At 41.8% G+C, this 19,893-nt stretch overlaps 1 protein-coding gene across 1 annotated transcript; it reads left to right on the top strand.

The window, feature by feature from the left end:
* Nucleotides 1–338: 338 nt before the first annotated feature.
* Nucleotides 339–12,735, top strand: LOC145866096 (uncharacterized). Its single transcript, XM_082970961.1, has 2 exons — nucleotides 339–867; nucleotides 9,776–12,735. The coding sequence occupies exons 1-2, from the start codon at nucleotides 579–581 to the stop codon at nucleotides 10,660–10,662; spliced, it is 1,176 nt and encodes a 391-aa protein (XP_082827087.1). The 5' UTR covers nucleotides 339–578; the 3' UTR covers nucleotides 10,663–12,735.
* Nucleotides 12,736–19,893: the final 7,158 nt, after the last annotated feature.

Raw genomic sequence — 19,893 nt, 5'->3', positions numbered from 1 at the left:
ACCTAGTCTGTTCATTATATACATCTACATGATGTATTGTTACACCATGTAGGAGCAGTATAGACCTACAGTAGCTGGCTACTTATTTATATGTTGTTTGACTGAATGAAACTGCCTTAAATGTGCTGTAGTAAACATTTTTTATTCTCACTAATCAATCACCACATTCCTGTCTTTGTATGTCTCAATAGTATTATTTAATTAAATCCATGTAAAATAATCTTTGACTGAATATAAAATGTGATCCTCAACTGCGTTTCCCTCCAGTCAGCAGACGGCGATGTGCGTCTTTCAGGCGATGCTGCAGCGTGACGTATAATCTAGTGGACGGTTCTTCATAAACAGCTCGTCAACCACCTCGGTAGCTTGCTAGCCAACATAGCCGAAAGATTCAAGCTATTTATACGCTTTCGGTCTATATTAGCTACTGTGTTTTAGACACACTTCTGTCGTATCTACTTGTTAACCTATTTAATTTAATATTACGTTATTTTTTATTAGTCAGCTATAGTAGCTGACTGGTTAAGTTAGCATTAGCCTAGTCGCTAATGATAGCTAGTTAGCTAACATCCCCGAACATGAGCTCCCTAAACTACTCCCCTCCTGTTAAAGAAGAGGAGGTCTGCTGGACGGAGAAAGAAGCTCTGGGGCTGAACATTGTCGTGAAAGAGGAGAAGGAAGAGGAGGATCTTACAGTAAAACAAGAAGTAGAGGGTGAGGCTGTTACAGTGAAAGATGAAGAGAAAGACGTTTCAGTTAAACAAGAGGAAGAAGAGGATGATGCTGTTTTTGGAGTGAAGAAGGAAGGAGAGATTACTGTCACATTGAAAGATGAAGAGGAGGAGACAGGAGATCTGATTAACACCAGTAAGTACCGCCTTCAATTAGTTTTTAACTTTGGATATTCGGAGTTGGCTCGTCAATACCTCTTCAACTGAGGGTCCTGTGTTGATGACTGATATGTCTAGAATCAGACGACGTAGAGACAAGCTACCCCTTGTTTTCTCCGTTCCGTTTCCAAAAAGTGACTTAACATATATATTTGAGAAGGTCTATCTGCAGACCGCAGACTGGGGGCCACGGCATGTAGTGATTTTAATGTAGTGATGTTTTACTACACACCGTTCCCCCCATTAGAGCCATGTGAGAGTTGGGTTGGCTACACCAAAGATTATGGATATACTGACAAGATGTCTCTCCGTCCTAACAAGGGGAGTCGTTGTCCACAAAGCTGCACTGCGGGTCTTCTAGCTCCCGTTTATCTTTTCTTTGGATTGGTGGATACATCTTATTATTGTAATCTATTGTTTATATTCTGAGGGTTGTTGTCGTCAACCGCCTGTATTCAATGGAGAGAGATGCTAAGCTACTAGCATGAATATGCATAGCGATCTGGAGACAACTCCAATAGTGTTTTTATCAAAGTTGTCGATATGTCACGTGTCCACGTAACAACTTAATCATTACGAAACTTCTGTTAGATCAAGTAAACCTCACGTAGCAAATAAGCCATTCATTTTGTTGTTGACCACATTCAACACTTTCCACATTGGGTTGATAATTGTTTCCACTTGGATACAACCTACTGTAACCTACTGGCATGACCTAGAGAGATACAACCTACTGGCATGACCTAGAGAGATACAACCTACTGTAGCCTACTGGCATGACCTAGAGAGATACAACCTACTGTAACCTACTGGCATGACCTAGAGAGATACAACCTACTGTAACCTACTGCCATGACCTAGAGAGATACAACCTACTGTAGCCTACTGGCATGACCTAGAGAGATACAACCTACTGTAACCTACTGGCATGACCTAGAGAGTTACAACCTACTGTAACCTACTGGCATGACCTAGAGAGATACAACCTACTGTAACCTACTGGCATGACCTAGAGAGTTACAACCTACTGTAACCTACTGGCATGACCTAGAGAGATACAACCTACTGTAACCTACTGGCATGACCTAGAGAGTTACAACCTACTGTAGCCTACTGGCATGACCTAGAGTTACAACCTACTGTAACCTACTGGCATGACCTAGAGAGTTACAACCTACTGTAACCTACTGGCATGACCTAGAGAGTTACAACCTACTGTAACCTACTGGCATGACCTAGAGAGTTACAACCTACTGTAACCTACTGGCATGACCTAGAGAGTTACAACCTACTGTAACCTACTGGCATGACCTAGAGAGTTACAACCTACTGTAGCCTACTGGCATGACCTAGAGAGATACAACCTACTGTAATGACCTAGAGAGATACAACCTACTGTAACCTACTGGCATGACCTAGAGATACAACCTACTGGCATGACCTAGAGAGATACAACCTACTGTAGCCTACTGGCATGACCTAGAGTTACAACCTACTGTAACCTACTGGCATGACCTAGAGAGTTACAACCTACTGTAACCTACTGGCATGACCTAGAGAGATACAACCTACTGTAACCTACTGGCATGACCTAGAGAGTTACAACCTACTGTAACCTACTGGCATGACCTAGAGAGTTACAACCTACTGTAACCTACTGGCATGACCTAGAGAGTTACAACCTACTGTAACCTACTGGCATGACCTAGAGAGTTACAACCTACTGTAACCTACTGGCATGACCTAGAGAGTTACAACCTACTGTAACCTACTGGCATGACCTAGAGAGTTACAACCTACTGTAGCCTACTGGCATGACCTAGAGAGATACAACCTACTGTAATGACCTAGAGAGATACAACCTACTGTAACCTACTGGCATGACCTAGAGATACAACCTACTGGCATGACCTAGAGAGATACAACCTACTGTAACCTACTGGCATGACCTAGAGAGTTACAACCTACTATAACCTACTGGCATGACCTAGAGACACAACCTACTGGCATGATCTAGAGAGATACAACCTACTGTAGCCTACTGGCATGACCTAGAGAGATACAACCTACTGTAACCTACTGGCATGACCTAGAGAGTTACAACCTACTGTAGCCTACTGGCATGACCTAGAGAGATACAACCTACTGTAACCTACTGGCATGACCTAGAGTTACAACCTACTGTAACCTACTGGCATGACCTAGAGAGTTACAACCTACTGTAACCTACTGGCATGACCTAGAGAGTTACAACCTACTTTAACCTACTGGCATGACCTAGAGTTACAACCTGCTGTAACCTACTGGCATGACCTAGAGAGTTACAACCTACTGTAAACTACTGGCATGACCTAGAGAGTTACAACCTACTGTAACCTACTGGCATGACCTAGAGAGATACAACCTACTGTAACCTACTGGCATGACCTAGAGAGATACAACCTACTGTAACCTACTGGCATGACCTAGAGAGTTAGAACCTGCTGTAACCTACTGGCATGACCTAGAGAGATACAACCTTCTGTAACCTACTGGCATGACCTAGAGAGATACAACCTACTGTAACCTACTGGCATGACCTAGAGAGATACAACCTACTGTAACCTACTGGCATGACCTAGAGAGTTACAACCTACTGTAACCTACTGGCATGACCTAGAGAGTTACAACCTACTGTAGCCTACTGGCATGACCTAGAGAGATACAACCTACTGGCATGACCTAGAGAGTTACAACCTACTGTAGCCTACTGGCATGACCTAGAGAGATACAACCTACTGGCATGACCTAGAGAGTTACAACCTACTGTAACCTACTGGCATGACCTAGAGAGTTACAACCTACTGTAGTCTACTGGCATGACCTAGAGAGTTACAACCTACTGTAACCTACTGGCATGACCTAGAGAGTTACAACCTACTGTAACCTACTGGCATGACCTAGAGAGATACAACCTACTGTAACCTACTGGCATGACCTAGAGATACAACCTACTGGCATGACCTAGAGAGATACAACCTACTGTAACCTACTGGCATGACCTAGAGAGTTACAACCTACTGTAACCTACTGGCATGACCTAGAGACACAACCTACTGTAGCCTACTGGTATGATCTAGAGAGATACAACCTACTGTAGTCTACTGGCATGACCTAGAGAGATACAACCTACTGTAACTTACTGGCATGACTTAGAGAGTTACAACCTACTGTAGCCTACTGGCATGACCTAGAGAGATACAACCTACTGTAACCTACTGGCATGACCTAGAGTTACAACCTACTGTAACCTACTGGCATGACCTAGAGAGTTACAACCTACTGTAACCTACTGGCATGACCTAGAGAGTTACAACCTACTGTAACCTACTGGCATGACCTAGAGAGTTACAACCTACTTTAACCTACTGGCATGACCTAGAGTTACAACCTACTGTAACCTACTGGCATGACCTAGAGAGATACAACCTACTGTAACCTACTGGCATGACCTAGAGAGATACAACCTTCTGTAACCTACTGGCATGACCTAGAGAGATACAACCTACTGTAACCTACTGGCATGACCTAGAGAGTTACAACCTACTGTAGCCTACTGGCATGACCTAGAGTTACAACCTACTGTAACCTACTGGCATGACCTAGAGAGTTACAACCTACTGTAACCTACTGGCATAACCTAGAGAGATACAACCTACTGTAACCTACTGGCATGACCTAGAGAGTTACAACCTACTGTAGCCTACTGGCATGACCTAGAGTTACAACCTGCTGTAACCTACCTGCATGACCTAGAGAGTTCCAACCTACTGTAACCTACTGGCATGACCTAGAGAGATACAACCTTCTGTAACCTACTGGCATGACCTAGATATATATATCTAGGTCATCTAAGCATTTCTAAACTTTTTTTCTAACTTTTATGGGGTATTGTGATGTCTTTATGAGGTATTGTCTGAAAATTGATAATTGAAAAAAATATATATATATAATAACCAAATATGTAAAAAGGGAAGGGGTCTGAATGCATGTATGTTGTATGTTCTAGGGCAGATTTAAAAAAAATTGTATTTTCTTTCTACCAATTGATTGGTTGAAATGTTATGACGTGTATTTGTTCATATAGACACACCCCGTGTGTTTAATAAAATCAACTGTATGTGCAGAACTTGAATTGAACTGATGCTTCAAGCGTTTGATTAAATAATTAACACACACAAATGACTTGAGGAAGCCAGAGGTCAATATAACCAGAAGAAAATAACCAATTCCCCACCTGCTGCTGGCCTTCGTTAATTCTGACATTACGCTCCTGAAGTTTCCGGTAAAATAGGCAAACTTTTTCCATTTCCGTTTGAAGTGCCAATTTATCTTACCATTTCTACCGATCTGCATGCCAGTTATGAACGAGTTACAACACCTGTTTGGCTCCTCCACTTCCTGGGTCGGTGAAGTGAGGTATTACATTTAAGGATTAAATCATTTAAGGAATATATCCAAGTCTCACGCTCATCACCTGTGGAATGCGGGGCTTCCAGCGAGGTGTGGATTTAACCTGTTAGGGCTAGGGGGCAGTATTTACACGGCCGGATAAAAAACGTACCCGATTTAATCTGGTTACTAATCCTATCCAGTAACTAGAATATGCATATACTTATTATATATGGATAGAACACACCCTAAAGTTTCTAAAACTGTTTGAATGGTGTCTGTGAGTATAACAGAACTCATATGGCAGGCAAAAACCTGAGAGATTCCTTTACAGGAAGTGGCCTGTCTGACCATTTATTGGCTTTCTTTGACATCTCTTCCCAAAACAAAGGATCTCTGCGGTAACGTGACACTTCCCACGGCTCCAATGGGCTCTCAGAGCCCGGGAAAAACCTGAATGACGTAATTCAATGCCCTGGCTGAAACACACGAGCGCTTTTGCTAAGTGGTCTATCAGAGGACAAAGGGCTTAGGCTCGTGCACTGGCCTCCCCCGTCTTTCTGTTTTTCCCTCTATTTACCGAAACGTAGATTCCCGGTCGGCATATTATCGCTTTTTTACGAGATAAATTGCATAAAAATGGATTTTAAACAGCGGTTGACATGCTTCGAAGTACGGTAATGAAATATTTAGATTTTTTTTGTCACGAAATGCGCCATGCGCGCGACCCTTATTTACCATTTCGGATAGTGTCTAGAACGCATGAACAAAACGCCGCTGTTTGGATATAACGATGGATTATTTGGGACCAAACCTACATTTGTTATTGAAGTAGAAGTCCTGGGAGTGCATTCTGACGAAGAACAGGAAAGGTAGTAACATTTTTCTTATAGTAAATCTGATTTTGGTGAAGGCTAAACTTGCCGGGTGTCTAAATAGCTAGCCCGTGATGGCTGGGCTATGTACTTAGAATATTGCAAAATGTGCTTTCACCAAAAAGCTATTTTAAAATCGGACATATCGAGTGCATAGAGGAGTTCTGTATCTATAATTCTTAAAATAATTGTTATGCTTTTTGTGAACGTTTATCGTGAGTAATTTAGTAAATTGTTAGTAAATTCCCCGGAAGTTTGCGGGGGGTATGCTAGTTCTGAACGTCACATGCTAATGTAAAAAGCTGTTTTTTGATATAAATATGAACTTGATTGAACAAAACATGCATGTATTGTATAACATAATGTCCTAGGTGTGTCATCTGATGAAGATCATCAAAGGTTAGTGCTGCATTTAGCTGTCTTCTGGGTTTTTGTGACATTATATGCTAGCTTGAAAAATGGGTGTCTGATTATTTCTGGCTGGGTACTCTGCTGACATAATCTAATGTTTTGCTTTCGTTGTAAAGACTTTTTGAAATCGGACAGTGTGGTTAGATTAACGAGAGTCTTGTCTTTAAAATGCTGTAAAATAGTCATATGTTTGAGAAATTGAAGTAATAGCATTTCTAAGGTATTTGAAAATCGCGCCACAGGATTCAACTGGCTGTTACGTAGGTGGGACGATTTGGTGCCACCTAGCCCAGAGAGGTTAATAGTATGTTGTACCTAGTTTCCCTCCTTCAGGGAACAGTAGTTATAGTCATAACGTGTGGATTTAATAGTATGTTGTACCTAGTTTCCCTCCTTCAGGGAACAGTAGTTATAGTCATAACGTTAAGCTTGTCATATGATGAACTTTAACTTAAATACTGGATCTTGCTGTCGGACAGTTTTTTTTGTATTCAGATCGCTGAAATGCTCTCTACCTACGTAACATTTAGTGCCTCCTTATGTTACGCTGGGAAAACAGTTTTCATGGGCACAGAAATCCTAAATCATTTCAGTTTACTAAATCCAATGGTTCTAACCGAGAGTCACCTTAACTTTATTGACAACTCCCAAATGGATACTGTCATTAATGCGGTTCTTAAATAATTATGCATAATACTTAATACTGTAGCTGTTTAGTTACAGTCACATGTTCAACTATCATCAGCTGATCCAGGAAATCATTTTCTGCATGCCAGTCAAATGTAGTTCTTCATTCATTACACCGGTAAAGACAGTTATGCCGTGCTCCACGTTGGATCCAACATCCCAAACAAATCGATATTTATAATGTGTTGTCTACTTGATTTACAGTAGGGTCTCGTTAGTCCGTTTGGAAACGGAGATACTTAGCTCATAATGTGTAGAGATCTGTTCCTTGATGGATAGGCTATTGTACAACACACAGAGCTATTTTCCTTTATTCAGGACATTTAGAATGACAACACATTACAGAGTAGCCTAGTGGGATTATTCACAAAATTATCTGGTGATCAGGTTATGAATTGTCATGACAAAGACATTTTAGTCTCCTTGTTTCACCTGAAATATTAAATATATAGTCCTAGGTCTATGTTATTGTTAGGTGAAGTTATGGGTCCTACAGTAGGTGTATGTTATTGTTAGGTGAACTTATGGGTCCTACAGTAGGTCTATGTTGTTGTTAGGTGAACTTATGGGTCCTACAGTAGGTCTATGTTGTTGTTAGGTGAAGTTATGGGTCCTACAGTAGGTCTATGTTATTGTTAGGTGATGTTATGGGCAAATTTGGCAAATACTTAGTGTACAACCCTCTGTCAGGCTGATGGCAAAGCTAGCCAAAGAGCATTTTACAGGTTTAAGTGTTTATGTATAAAGCAGTTGATTTGCTACAACAACACAAACAGGACATTCAAACAAGCGTTACAATTATAATCCAAAAGTAATGTGAAATGCACTCATAAACAACCTGTAAATGGAGGCTATTTTTGCAGTCAGCCTATGAGAACTCCCCCGAGTTTTCCCCCACGGTGGTGAGTTAGTGAATAGACACAGAGCTTAATGTGAGTTTCCTTCAGTAGCACACCTGATAGTGCGCTGTAATATTCAGAATGCCTTGTGAAAAACTAAAATCGTCGCTCACCATTTTTTCTCCAGGCAGAGAGAAAAAACTACATCCATAACTAGTGGTTTCCTCATTACCAGATATACTACATCCATAACTAGTGGTTTCCTCATTACCAGATATACTACATCCATAACTAGTGGATTCCTCATCACCAGATATACTACATCCATAACTAGTGGTTTCCTCATTACCAGATATACTACATCCATAACTAGTGGTTTCCTCATTACCAGATATACTACATCCATAACTAGTGGTTTCCTCATTACCAGATATACTACATCCATAACTAGTGGTTTCCTCATTACCAGATATACTACATCCATAACTATCGGTTTCCTCATCAGCAGGCAGGTGTTTCTGCAAGTGTTTTTGCAAATTGTGTGCATCGCCCTCGTGCCGCAATTTTAGCAAACACAGAAAGGGGCCAAAATTTGACACCAAAAGTCGTCTGGCACACTGCTTAGGATTTCAACAACTTTAATAACTTATTTCTAGCCTACAAACATCATGTTACTACTAATGTGAAAACAAGACAAAAAAATATGACTATTCTTGCTCATTTTAGGACAATTGTCAAATAATTGTAACATTCATTACTGACTTAAATTGTTTACAACATCATGGCTACGCTGTTGGCATCACCTTTTACAGTGGATTTCCGCTTTTGTGGGCCTTTAACCATCTGTCTGACTTTGTTGTTCACACAGGAGAGAGACAGGACTATCATGGATCCTCTGGGGAGCCTCAACAACCTCATGATGCTGAAGAGGCAGAGAAGAGTCTCTCCACATCAGAACACCTCAAGAAACACCTGCAGAGACGAAGATCTCTCACATGGAAATCTTACTGCAAATCTTCATCGGAACTTAAAATACACCAGCGAGTACACACAGGAGAGAAATCTCACCACTGTTTTGATTGTGGGAAGAGTTACTTAAGATCAAAATCGGCCAAACCCTCCCCTAACCCGGACAACGGTGGGCCAATTGTGTGTCGCCCCATGGGCCTCCCGGTTTCGGCCGGCTGCAACAGAGCTTGGACTCGAACCCAGAATCTCTAATGGCACAGCTTAGGCCACTTGCTCACCATTTTTGCTCCAGGCAGATATACTACATCCATAACTAGCGGTTTCTGCATTAGCAGGGAGGTGTTTCTGCAATCAAATTGTGTGTGCATCGCCCTTGTCGCAATTTTAGCAAACACAGAAAAAGGTGCTTATATTTGAGAACAAAAGTGGCCTGGCACACTGCTTAGGAGTTCAACACCTTTTACTTATTTCTAGTTACTACTAATGTGAAAACAAGACTAAATATGACTATTGTTGCTCACTTGACTGTCTTAAGACAATTGTCAAGTAATTTTAACATTCATTACAGACGTCAATTGTTGTACAGTATCATGGCTACGCTGTTGGCATCCCCTTTTTCAGTGGATTTCTGCTGTTGTGAGCCTTTAACTATCTGTCTGACTTGTTCACACAGGAGAGAGACGTGACTATCATGGATCCTCTGGGGAGCCTCAACATCATGATGCTAACGAGTCAGAGAAGAGTCTGTCCAGATTCTATCACCTCAAGAAACACCAGCAGAGACCCACAGGGAAGAAATCTATCTGCTGCTCTGACTGTGGAAAACATTGCAAATCTTCATCAGAACTTAAAATACACCAGCGAACACACACAGGAGAGAAATCTCACCACTGTTTTGATTGTGGGAAGAGTTACTTAAGATTAAAAGCACTAAAAGTACACCTGAGAATTCACACTGGAGAGAAACCTTACAGCTGTGATCAATGTGGGAAGAGTTTTACTACATTTAGCTATCTGACTATACACCAGAGAACACATACAGGAGAGAAACCGTACAGCTGTACTGAATGTGGGAAGAGTTTTACTCAGTCAAGCAACCTGTTATCACACCAGAGGATACACACAGGAGAGAAATCTTTTAGTTGTAATCAATGTGTGAAAAGTTTTATTTCATCTAGTTACCTGACTGTACACCAGAGAACACACACAGGAGAGAAACCTTATAGCTGTGATCAATGTGGGAAGACTTATATTTCATCTTGCCATCTGACTAGACACCAGCGAATACACACAGGAGAGAAACCTTATAGCTGTAATCAATGTGGGAAGAGTTTTACTCGGTCAGACAACCTGATATTACACCAGAGAACACACACAGGAGAGAAACCTTATAGCTGTGATCAATGTGGGAAGAGTTTTACTACATCTGGCTCTCTGACTCTACACCAGAGAACACACACAGGAGAGAAACCTTATAGCTGTGATCAATGTGGGAAGAGTTTTACTACATCTGGCTCTCTGACTCTACACCAGAGAACACACACAGGAGAGAAATCATAGCTGTGATCAGTGTGACAAGAGATTCTCCGATAAGACATCTGATCAAACATCAGAAAATACATGAAGGAGTTGTTTCATGATATCAATGAAATCTCGCAATGTAGAATGTTTAACATTGTAGAAGGAGTATTTTAATAATGTCACAATGTAGAACCCTAAACGTTTGTCCCCTGTTCTATTGATTTCAACATGATATGGATATTAGCCTCAGGGGGGAAATCCAGGCTCTGAAATGGAAGAGTTACTATTTATGAGATTTAATAAAAAGTGACTAACAAAAAAAGAGTTGTGTTACACTTACCATGTTGGTGACCCACTGGAATCAAAATGCAACACTTCAAAATGTAGCTAGCTGTTTTCTACAAATTGTCCTCTAACCAGGGATGTACACATTATTCACAGATTCTGTGTGGTTTTTGAGCTGTTCGTTTTAACAGGACATGCAACCTCATCTCCCTCCTGTCGTACAATTGATTTCAACATGATATCGATGAGTTATGACAAATAAGTGTTGTGTTCCTTTGTTTACCGACCCCTAAATTTAACTGCATCACTTCAAAATGTAGCTGACTGTCTTCTGCAGGTTGTCCTCTAACCAGTGAGGTGAAAGATATCTCCATTTCCAAGTGTTTTTTTTTTTTGTTGTGTTAGTTTCAGGAGCAGATTCAACCTGATTTTCCCCCCAAATGGATATTAGATTTGTGTTTAGCTAGTGCGTTGCTATGGATCTTTATTTATTTTGACTGCACGTTTTTCCGTATTGGAGATACATTTTGTTTGGGCTCGTTCCAAGGGGACAAGAGTTCTAGAAGCTAGTGAGTTTTAGGAAGACGAGAGTTCTAGAAGCTAGTGAGTTTTAGGAAGACGAGAGTTCTAGAAGCTAGTGAGTTTTAGGAAGAGGAGAGTTCTAGAAGCTTGTGAGTTTTAGGAAGATGAGTGTTCTAGAAGCTAGTGAGTTTTAGGAAGACGAGAGTTCTAGAAGCTAGTGAGTTTTAGGAAGAGGAGAGTTCTAGAAGCTTGTGAGTTTTAGGAAGATGAGTGTTCTAGAAGCTAGTGAGTTTTAGGATTCTATAGAAAGAAAAAGGAGAAAAATTATACTATTGTATATTTTTATTTAGAAATACGTGTTTTTTTCTTGTTTTTAATTGTTGACAGCCAGTGATTATATTGTAGAAGGTGAAGCATTGTAGTTGATTATAATGTGAAATGGAAGTTGTTTTCTGTTGGTGGTGAGCAAACTTTTCCAACAAAAATATAGGATATATTTGTTGTCTTAAAGGGGAAGGTGTTACAGGCTTTGGTTTTTCCATTTATGTTTTGAGGTTGGACTTTAGCACGTCTAGCTCGTTAGCACGTCTAGCTCGTTAGCCCGTCTCGCTCGTTAGCACGTCTAGCTCGTTAGCACGTCTCGCTCGTTAGCACGTCTCGCTCCGTCAGCACGTCTAGCACGTCTAGCCCGTTAGCACGTCTAGCTCGTTAGCCCGTCTAGCTCGTTAGCAGGTCTAGCTCGTTAGCACGTAGGACGCACTGATTGGTGTCACCTCGTTAGTCAGTATGTGTTACACCTGTGCTGGCTTGTCCATCTCGTTAGTGGGAAGGTGTTTCACCTGAGCTGGTCCAGGTTCTATTTAAGAGTGTCTGGCCCAGTGCTCCAGTTGTCTTGATACATGTGGAGAGTCAACACCTTTAGTTGCTCCACCTTTTTGGTTTGCTTCCTGTCTTTAAGTTTGGTGTGGGTTTTTCTTTTGTTTGCCTCTTCTTGGGCAGATTTAGTGGGTCTCATGGTGGGTGTCTTTTAGGTCCCAGTTGTTGTTACTAGTCAACTTTCAGTGTCCCAAGCTTATATTTTGGGTTGGATATTGCATCCAATTAACATTTTAATCAATAGTTTTTCAGTTTAGTCTTCTGTTTTTTATCCTCTTATGTTTGCTGTGTACTAAATATTTCTGTTTATTTTCAATGTTTTTAAAAATATTTTTCCTGTGAAGCCATTTTGTTGCATCCATGTCTGAAATGTGCTGTATGAATCAAGCTTGATTTGATTTGACCATATAATAAAACAAATGAACCCAGTGACTGACCAATCAACAGACTGCTGAAGAGGTAAACACCACCCCCGGCTCTACCAGGGGCTTGAGGTGGTCTCCCACAGCTCTGCTTATGTCATGTTCTGTGGCCTTGCTGTTCCATTTATTGACTGCCCCTGCAACACAGAAACACATTTAGTCATATTATATAAAACACTCAATGTAATGTATATGGAGCATCTATGGCCTCAGTTACACCTGGCACCTAAATGTGACTTCTGTCATCTGATCACTCCAAGCTGCATTAGGTTCAGATCTACCAGGATGGGCCTTTGACACAGTCTGGATGCAGTCAGGCCACTGAATATGCATAAGCAATGTAAAGAGATGGGGTGAATGAGGGGAAAAATACATTTGACACAAATTACCTTCATTATATAAAAGAACAAATGTGTGTGTCTGAGGGGAAATTAACTTTCATACAGCCAAAAGGGGTGAGAAATTACACCAATATCAGTGGACAATTTGCACTAATGTAAATGAACATAGATGGAACATATTCCCTTTAGCTGACGTGATGAACCACTAAGGGGACATAAATATTTACCATCTAAACCATGTGTGACCTCTCACCTCTCTGGCTGTAGAAGTGTTCTTCCTAACCAGTCCCTCAACAGCTCTCTGACTGAGCTCCACCCTCACTGGGTCTTCAGAGGAGAGGAAGGCTGAGTAGGGATGGAAGGATGAATGGATCAGTCACTCAATAAAGTGTAGAGCTGCTGTTTATGCTGTCTGACAAAATCACTATTTTAGTAGTTCATTAAAGTAAATAAGGCTTTATGAGTGCTGAATACAAACTATCAATCACTTAGATCATGTATTTTCAGGTAGAGATACATCCTTGGGACGTCCCTAGCCCGTTGAAGTTGACATTTAAAATGGTTAAGGTAGGGGTTAAGGTTAGGGTTTAGGGTAGGGATGTCCCAAGGATCCCAGATAGCATTGACCATTGTGCATTCTTCTGTCTCTTTTACATAGCAGGTGATGAGTTCTGACTTCTGAACTTGAAAATATTAAATATCCTTATTATGTGAAATTGAATGAAACAATAATGTATGTTGATGCTAATATGATGTACAATATTCCATGATGTTTCTATATGATAACAATAGAGTAATATATTTAATATGATGTACAATATTCCATGATGTTTCTATATGATAACAATAGAGTAATATATTTAATATGATGTACAATATTCCATGATGTTTCTATATGATAACAATACAGTAATATATTTAATATGATGTACAATATTCCATGATGTTTCTATCTGATAACAATAGAGTAATATATTTAATATGACAAATACTATTTTTTAACCGTTTCACAAATTCATTTTAATTAACTTAATCATTATGATTCAACATCAGTTCACCGTCTCACCTCATACTGTATTGGAGCAGCAGCAGCTGACTGCCCAGTTCACCGTCTCACCTCATACTGTATTGGAGCAGCAGCAGCTGACTGCCCAGTTCAACATCAGTTCACCGTCTCACCTCATACTGTATTGGAGCAGCAGCAGCTGACTGCCCAGTTCAACATCAGTTCACCGTCTCACCTCATACTGTATTGGAGCAGCAGCAGCTGACTGCCCGGTTCAACATCAGTTCATCGTCTCACCTCATACTGTATTGGAGCAGCAGCAGCTGACTGCCCGGTTCAACATCAGTTCACCGTCTCACCTCATACTGTATTGGAGCAGTAGCAGCTGACTGCCCAGTTCAACATCAGTTCACCGTCTCACCTCATACTGTATTGGAGCAGCAGCAGCTGACTGCCCAGTTCAACATCAGTTCACCGTCTCACCTCATATTGTATTGGAGCAGCAGCAGCTGACTGCCCGGTTCAACATCAGTTCACCGTCTCACCTCATACTGTATTGGAGCAGCAGCAGCTGACTGCCCGGTTCAACATCAGTTCACCGTCTCACCTCATACTGTATTGGAGCAGCAGCAGCTGACTGCCCGGTTCAACATCAGTTCACCGTCTCACCTCATACTGTATTGGAGCAGCAGCAGCTGACTGCCCAGTTCAACATCAGTTCACCGTCTCACCTCATACTGTATTGGAGCAGCAGCAGCTGACTTGATCGTTGATGCTAATCATCATGTTTGAATCTGAGAGTAAATAGAGCCGACTACACTCTAAAAATGAAGGGTTCAACTGGAGTTGTTCTCAGATCCCCTAAGAACCGTAGGGTTCTTGGTCAATGAAAAACATCCCCAAAAGGTTCTTCAAAGAACTTGTTAGAAGGTGGGTTCATCGAGGAACCTCCGTTGTTGCTGGACTTCTTCCGGGAACTTCGCAATTACAACTGAAAACGATGGTGACAAGTTTGGATGCGACAACAGTTAAAAAGGTTAAGTTGGGTTGATGTTTGGCTCTGAATATGTCTCGAAATAATTTATTCTAATAATATTACATACTAATAATGAATAACGAAGACAATGATGGTTTTCTGTGAATATCTTCCATAACGTTACTATAGTTAATGAACGTAAATATTAGAAAGCCGGGTTTGACCGTCGGCGTTGTATGAGCTACAGTACAGTACCGTTAGCTAGCTAGCTAACGTTATGTCCTAACTAGGCACAACTAGGTTTGGATTATTTCCTCAACTATATTCTTTCCCATATATTGTATATCGTTTCTATAAAGCCAACATGGCTTTACACTCATTAACGTAAGTTTCCAATCTAGAGCAGTTCTCACTTTTGTGATAATGAACTAGCTAACGTTAGCTTCGTTAACTAACTAACTAACTAACTAACTAACTAACTAACTAACTAACTAACTAACTAAGGACGGTGACCTGTCCAGACCAGATGTTACAACGTACTGAATCGTCAATGGAGGTCTTCCTCTTTATATAGCCTGCTACAGCATGCAATACTATTAACTCACAAGGGGGCATAACGTTACATGTACAATACTATCCCATTTAGGAAACGTTACATGGACAATACTATGCCATTTTGGAAACGTTACATGTATAATACTATCCCATTTTGGAAACGTTACATGTACAATACTATCCCATTTTGGAAACGTTACATGTACAATACTATCCCATTTTGGTAACATTACATGTACAATACTATCCCATTTTGGAAACATTACATGTACAATACTATCCCATTTTGGAAACATTACATGTACAATACTATCCCATTTTGGTAACATTACATGTACAATACTATCCCATTTTGGAAACATTACATGTACAATACTATCCCATTTTGGTAACATTACATGTACAATACTATCCCATTTTGGTAACATTACATGTACAATACTATCCCATTTTGGAAACATTACATGTACAATACTATCCCATTTTGGAATTGTTAGGGCTGTATGGCAGTACTGTATTGGCTAGTGCTTTCTCCAATATGTTATTCCATTTTACATTATATTATTTGTCGATGCCATTTATCTTTCAATATTTATTTAATATATATATATATATATATATATATTAATGCTTGTAAGACTATTCTTTGACACATTTTCTCTTCCTTTGAAACTCTTATAGGACAGAACATGGACACAATGCAATTGGGATCAAGAAGAAGGTACAGATATGTTGTAGGACAGCTGCATTTGAAGTGTACATTTAACCTACATAGCAGTCAATACAAACATAGAACATCACCCAAAACACAAAACAAACACTCCCTGCCACGCCCTGACCAAACTACAATAACAAATAACCCCTTTTACTGGTCAGGACGTGACAGCACCCTCCCCCCCCCAAAGGTGCAGACCCCGAAATGCACCTCAAACAAAAAAAACCCACAAAAACAACCCCAAACTTAAAGGGAGGGTGGCCACCGTCAAGGACGGTTCCTGTGCTACACCCCCCCCTTCCCAATCCTCCCCCCACGGAGGTGGCTCTGGGCGTAGCTCCCATTCCGTAGACTCTAGGCTGGGGAGCGTCGCTGCAGACACCTGGCTGGGGAGCATCTCTGCCGGCTCCGGACTGTAGGCCGTCTCTGCCGGCTCCGGACTGTAGGCCGTCTCTGCCGGCTCCGGACTGTAGGCCGTCTCTGCCGGCTCCGGACTGTAGGCCGTCTCTGCAGGCTCCGGACTGTAAACTGTCGCCGGAAGCTCCGGGCGGGGAACTGTTGCCGGAAGCTCCGAACAGGGAACTATCGCCGGAAGCTCTGGACGGGGAACTGTCGCCGGAAGCTCTGGACGGGGAACTGTCGCGGGAAGCTCTGGACGGGGAACTGTCGCGGGAAGCTCTGGACGGGGAACTGTCATCGGAAGCTCTGGACGGGGAACTGTCGCCGGAAGCTCTGGACGGGGAATGCGCACTGGAGGCCTGATGCGTGGGGCTGGCTTTGGAGGCGCCAGACTAGTAACACGCACCACAGGGCTAGTGCGAGGAGCAGAAACAGGACGTACTGGACTGAGCAGGCGCACTGGAGGCCTGATGCGTGGGAATGGCTTTGGAGGCGCCGGGCTAGTGCGAGGAGCAGGAACAGGACGTACTGGACTGAGCAGGTGCACTGGAGGCCTGATGCGTGGGACTGGCTTTGGAGGCGCCAGACTAGTGACACGCACCTCAGGGCTAGTGCGAGGAGCAGGAACAGGACGTACTGGGCTATGGAGGCGTACCGGAGATCTGGAGCTCAGGGCTGGCACACACCGTCCTGGCTGGATGGTCACTATAGCCCGGCACGGGCAGAGCGCTGGCACAGGGCGAACTGGGCTGTGCTGGGGAATGATGGCTGCCGTGCGTAGAGCAGGCGCAGGGTAGGCTGGACCTAGGAGACGCACTGGTGGCCAGATGTGCTGTGCCGGCGCACTTCTCCCTGGCTGAGTGCCAACTCTAGCACGGCAATGCTGAGGAGCCCGTATCGACCGCACCGGGCTATAGCTGCGCACTGGCGACACAGTGCGTAACTCAGCATAACAGGGTGCCTGCTTGATCCGTCGCTCCCATAATAAGCACGAGGAGTTGGCTCAGGTCTCCAACCTGACTTACCCCAACTCCCTGTGTGCCACCCCCCCCCCCCCCCATTTTTTGGGGGGGCTGCCTCTCAGGCTCCTGTAGCTCCCTTAATTTGTCCTCCCAGAATCATCGTTCCTCCTTCCATGTCGATCCTTCTCCCCGGTGCTCCAGTCCACGCTGCTTGGTCTTCTTGTGGTGGGTGGTTCTGTAACGGCCGTCGAAGGGAGTAGACCAAGGCGCAGCGGGTTGAGTGCTCATATTTCAATTTTTATTCGAACATTTAAACAAAACAAGAAAAACGACAGCCAAACAGTACTGTCAGGTACACTAAACACTAAACAGAAAATAACCACCCACAAAACACAATGAGAAAACCCCCTACTTAAATATGGTCTCTAATCAGAGGCAACGAGATTCAGCTGCCTCCAATTAGAGACCAACCCCAAATAGTTCCAACATAGACAACCTAGATTAAACATAGAAATAGAATAACATAGAACATCACCCAAAACCCCCAAAACACACAAAACAAACACCCCCTGCCACGCCCTGACCAAACTACAATAACAAATAACCCCTTTTACTGGTCAGGACGTGACAATACACACTAAAGCTGAAGAAATCTGTATTTAGCATCAAGTCTACAATATTGTTAGTTTACCTATGATTCATCTTTAATGTTGTTTTTATTGTACATCATTAGTTGTATTTTTTAAATGTCATGTCATGTATTCCCCTGTGGCTCAGTTGGTAGAGGATGGTGTTTGCAACGCCAGGGTTGTGGGTTTGATTCCCACGGGGGGCCAGTACAACAACAACAAAAATGCATGAAATGAAATGTATGCATTCACTACTGTAAGTCGCTCTGGATAAGAGCGTCTGCTAAATAACTCAAATGTAACATGTAAAAAAAATGTCATGAAAAGCACTATACAAAGTAAATGTATTATGTATTATGGTCTGACATGCCTGCAGAAATGTTGCAATTTTGTAATGTGTTTTGTTTGGTAAATTGTTTTGTTAATATGAATTTACATTTGTGGTGCCACTAAATAAACAATGAATTATTTAAATCAATACTGTCAATATTGCTATTATTAATATTAAAATATGTTTTTATAATGGAGGGAGGGTGGACAGGGAGTTTAAAAAATGAACCCCAAAAGGTTCTTTGAGGAACCATGATAAGGGGTTCTTCAAAGAACTTAGAGGTTCCCACAAAAGGTTCTTCAAATAACTTTTAGGGGTTCCCCCACAGTTTCAATTTGAAGAACCCCTACAGGATACTCCAGGAACCTTTACTTTTTAGAGTGTATATTGATAAAAGTCACCTGGTCCGAGAGACATTTACATAGTTATACACAGCCCAAATTGGGATGATTATTTTAGGGCGAAATAGCGGCCACAACAGACAGACCTGATATCGACCATAATTCAACATCCTTGGACGTCACGTGCTGAGTAGGTATGACCAAAGTTATTCTATTTGTCTACACTTGTAGTACATTTTTACACTATAATAAATGTTTATGATGCCACATCATCCGTTTTCAAAGGGAGTCGTTGGTTTTTAGTGGCAGTCGCTTTTGAGCTTTTTGTCTGAAAGTATTTTCTCAACTGCGATACCAACTCCAGTCAGCAGATGGCGATGTGCGTCTTTCAGGTGATTCTGCCACTGTGACGTATAATCTAGTGGACAGGACGCTTGTTCAGCATCAACAGCTAGTCAGCCACCTTGGTTCACTCTAACTTTATGGAAAAAGGTTTATTCAATAAATCTAGCAACTCCTCTCATACTGGGAAGAACCCCCCCCCCCCCCCCCCACAGGCCTTAAGGGCAGTTTTATTTCAAATGTAGTACCTGGATGGAGAAAATCCAATTAGCGTTTTATAGTTACATCGTTAGGGTAACTTAACCTAAAGTGGACACACTCCCATCAGTTTCTGAGACAACTGCCCAGACTTTGTAGACAGTTTAATAATGCTTAAAACTCATCTTTATCAAATGATCCATTAAAGATACCAACTCAAAACCTACGTTCGTCTACATATGGATTGTTTAAATTGAATCTAATTATATTCCCAGTATTACTTCATCAAATCTCTAGTAATCATTATACACGCATACAATTCATCATATTTTCATATATTCACAGAATCCATATAAAACGTAAGAAATTC

This window comes from Salmo salar, unplaced genomic scaffold, assembly GCF_965601325.2.
Source record: "Salmo salar unplaced genomic scaffold, fSalSal1 ptg000129l, whole genome shotgun sequence".
In the NCBI taxonomy this organism is placed as follows: domain Eukaryota; kingdom Metazoa; phylum Chordata; class Actinopteri; order Salmoniformes; family Salmonidae; genus Salmo; species Salmo salar.
This window is presented reverse-complemented; position numbering and strand designations above follow the sequence as displayed.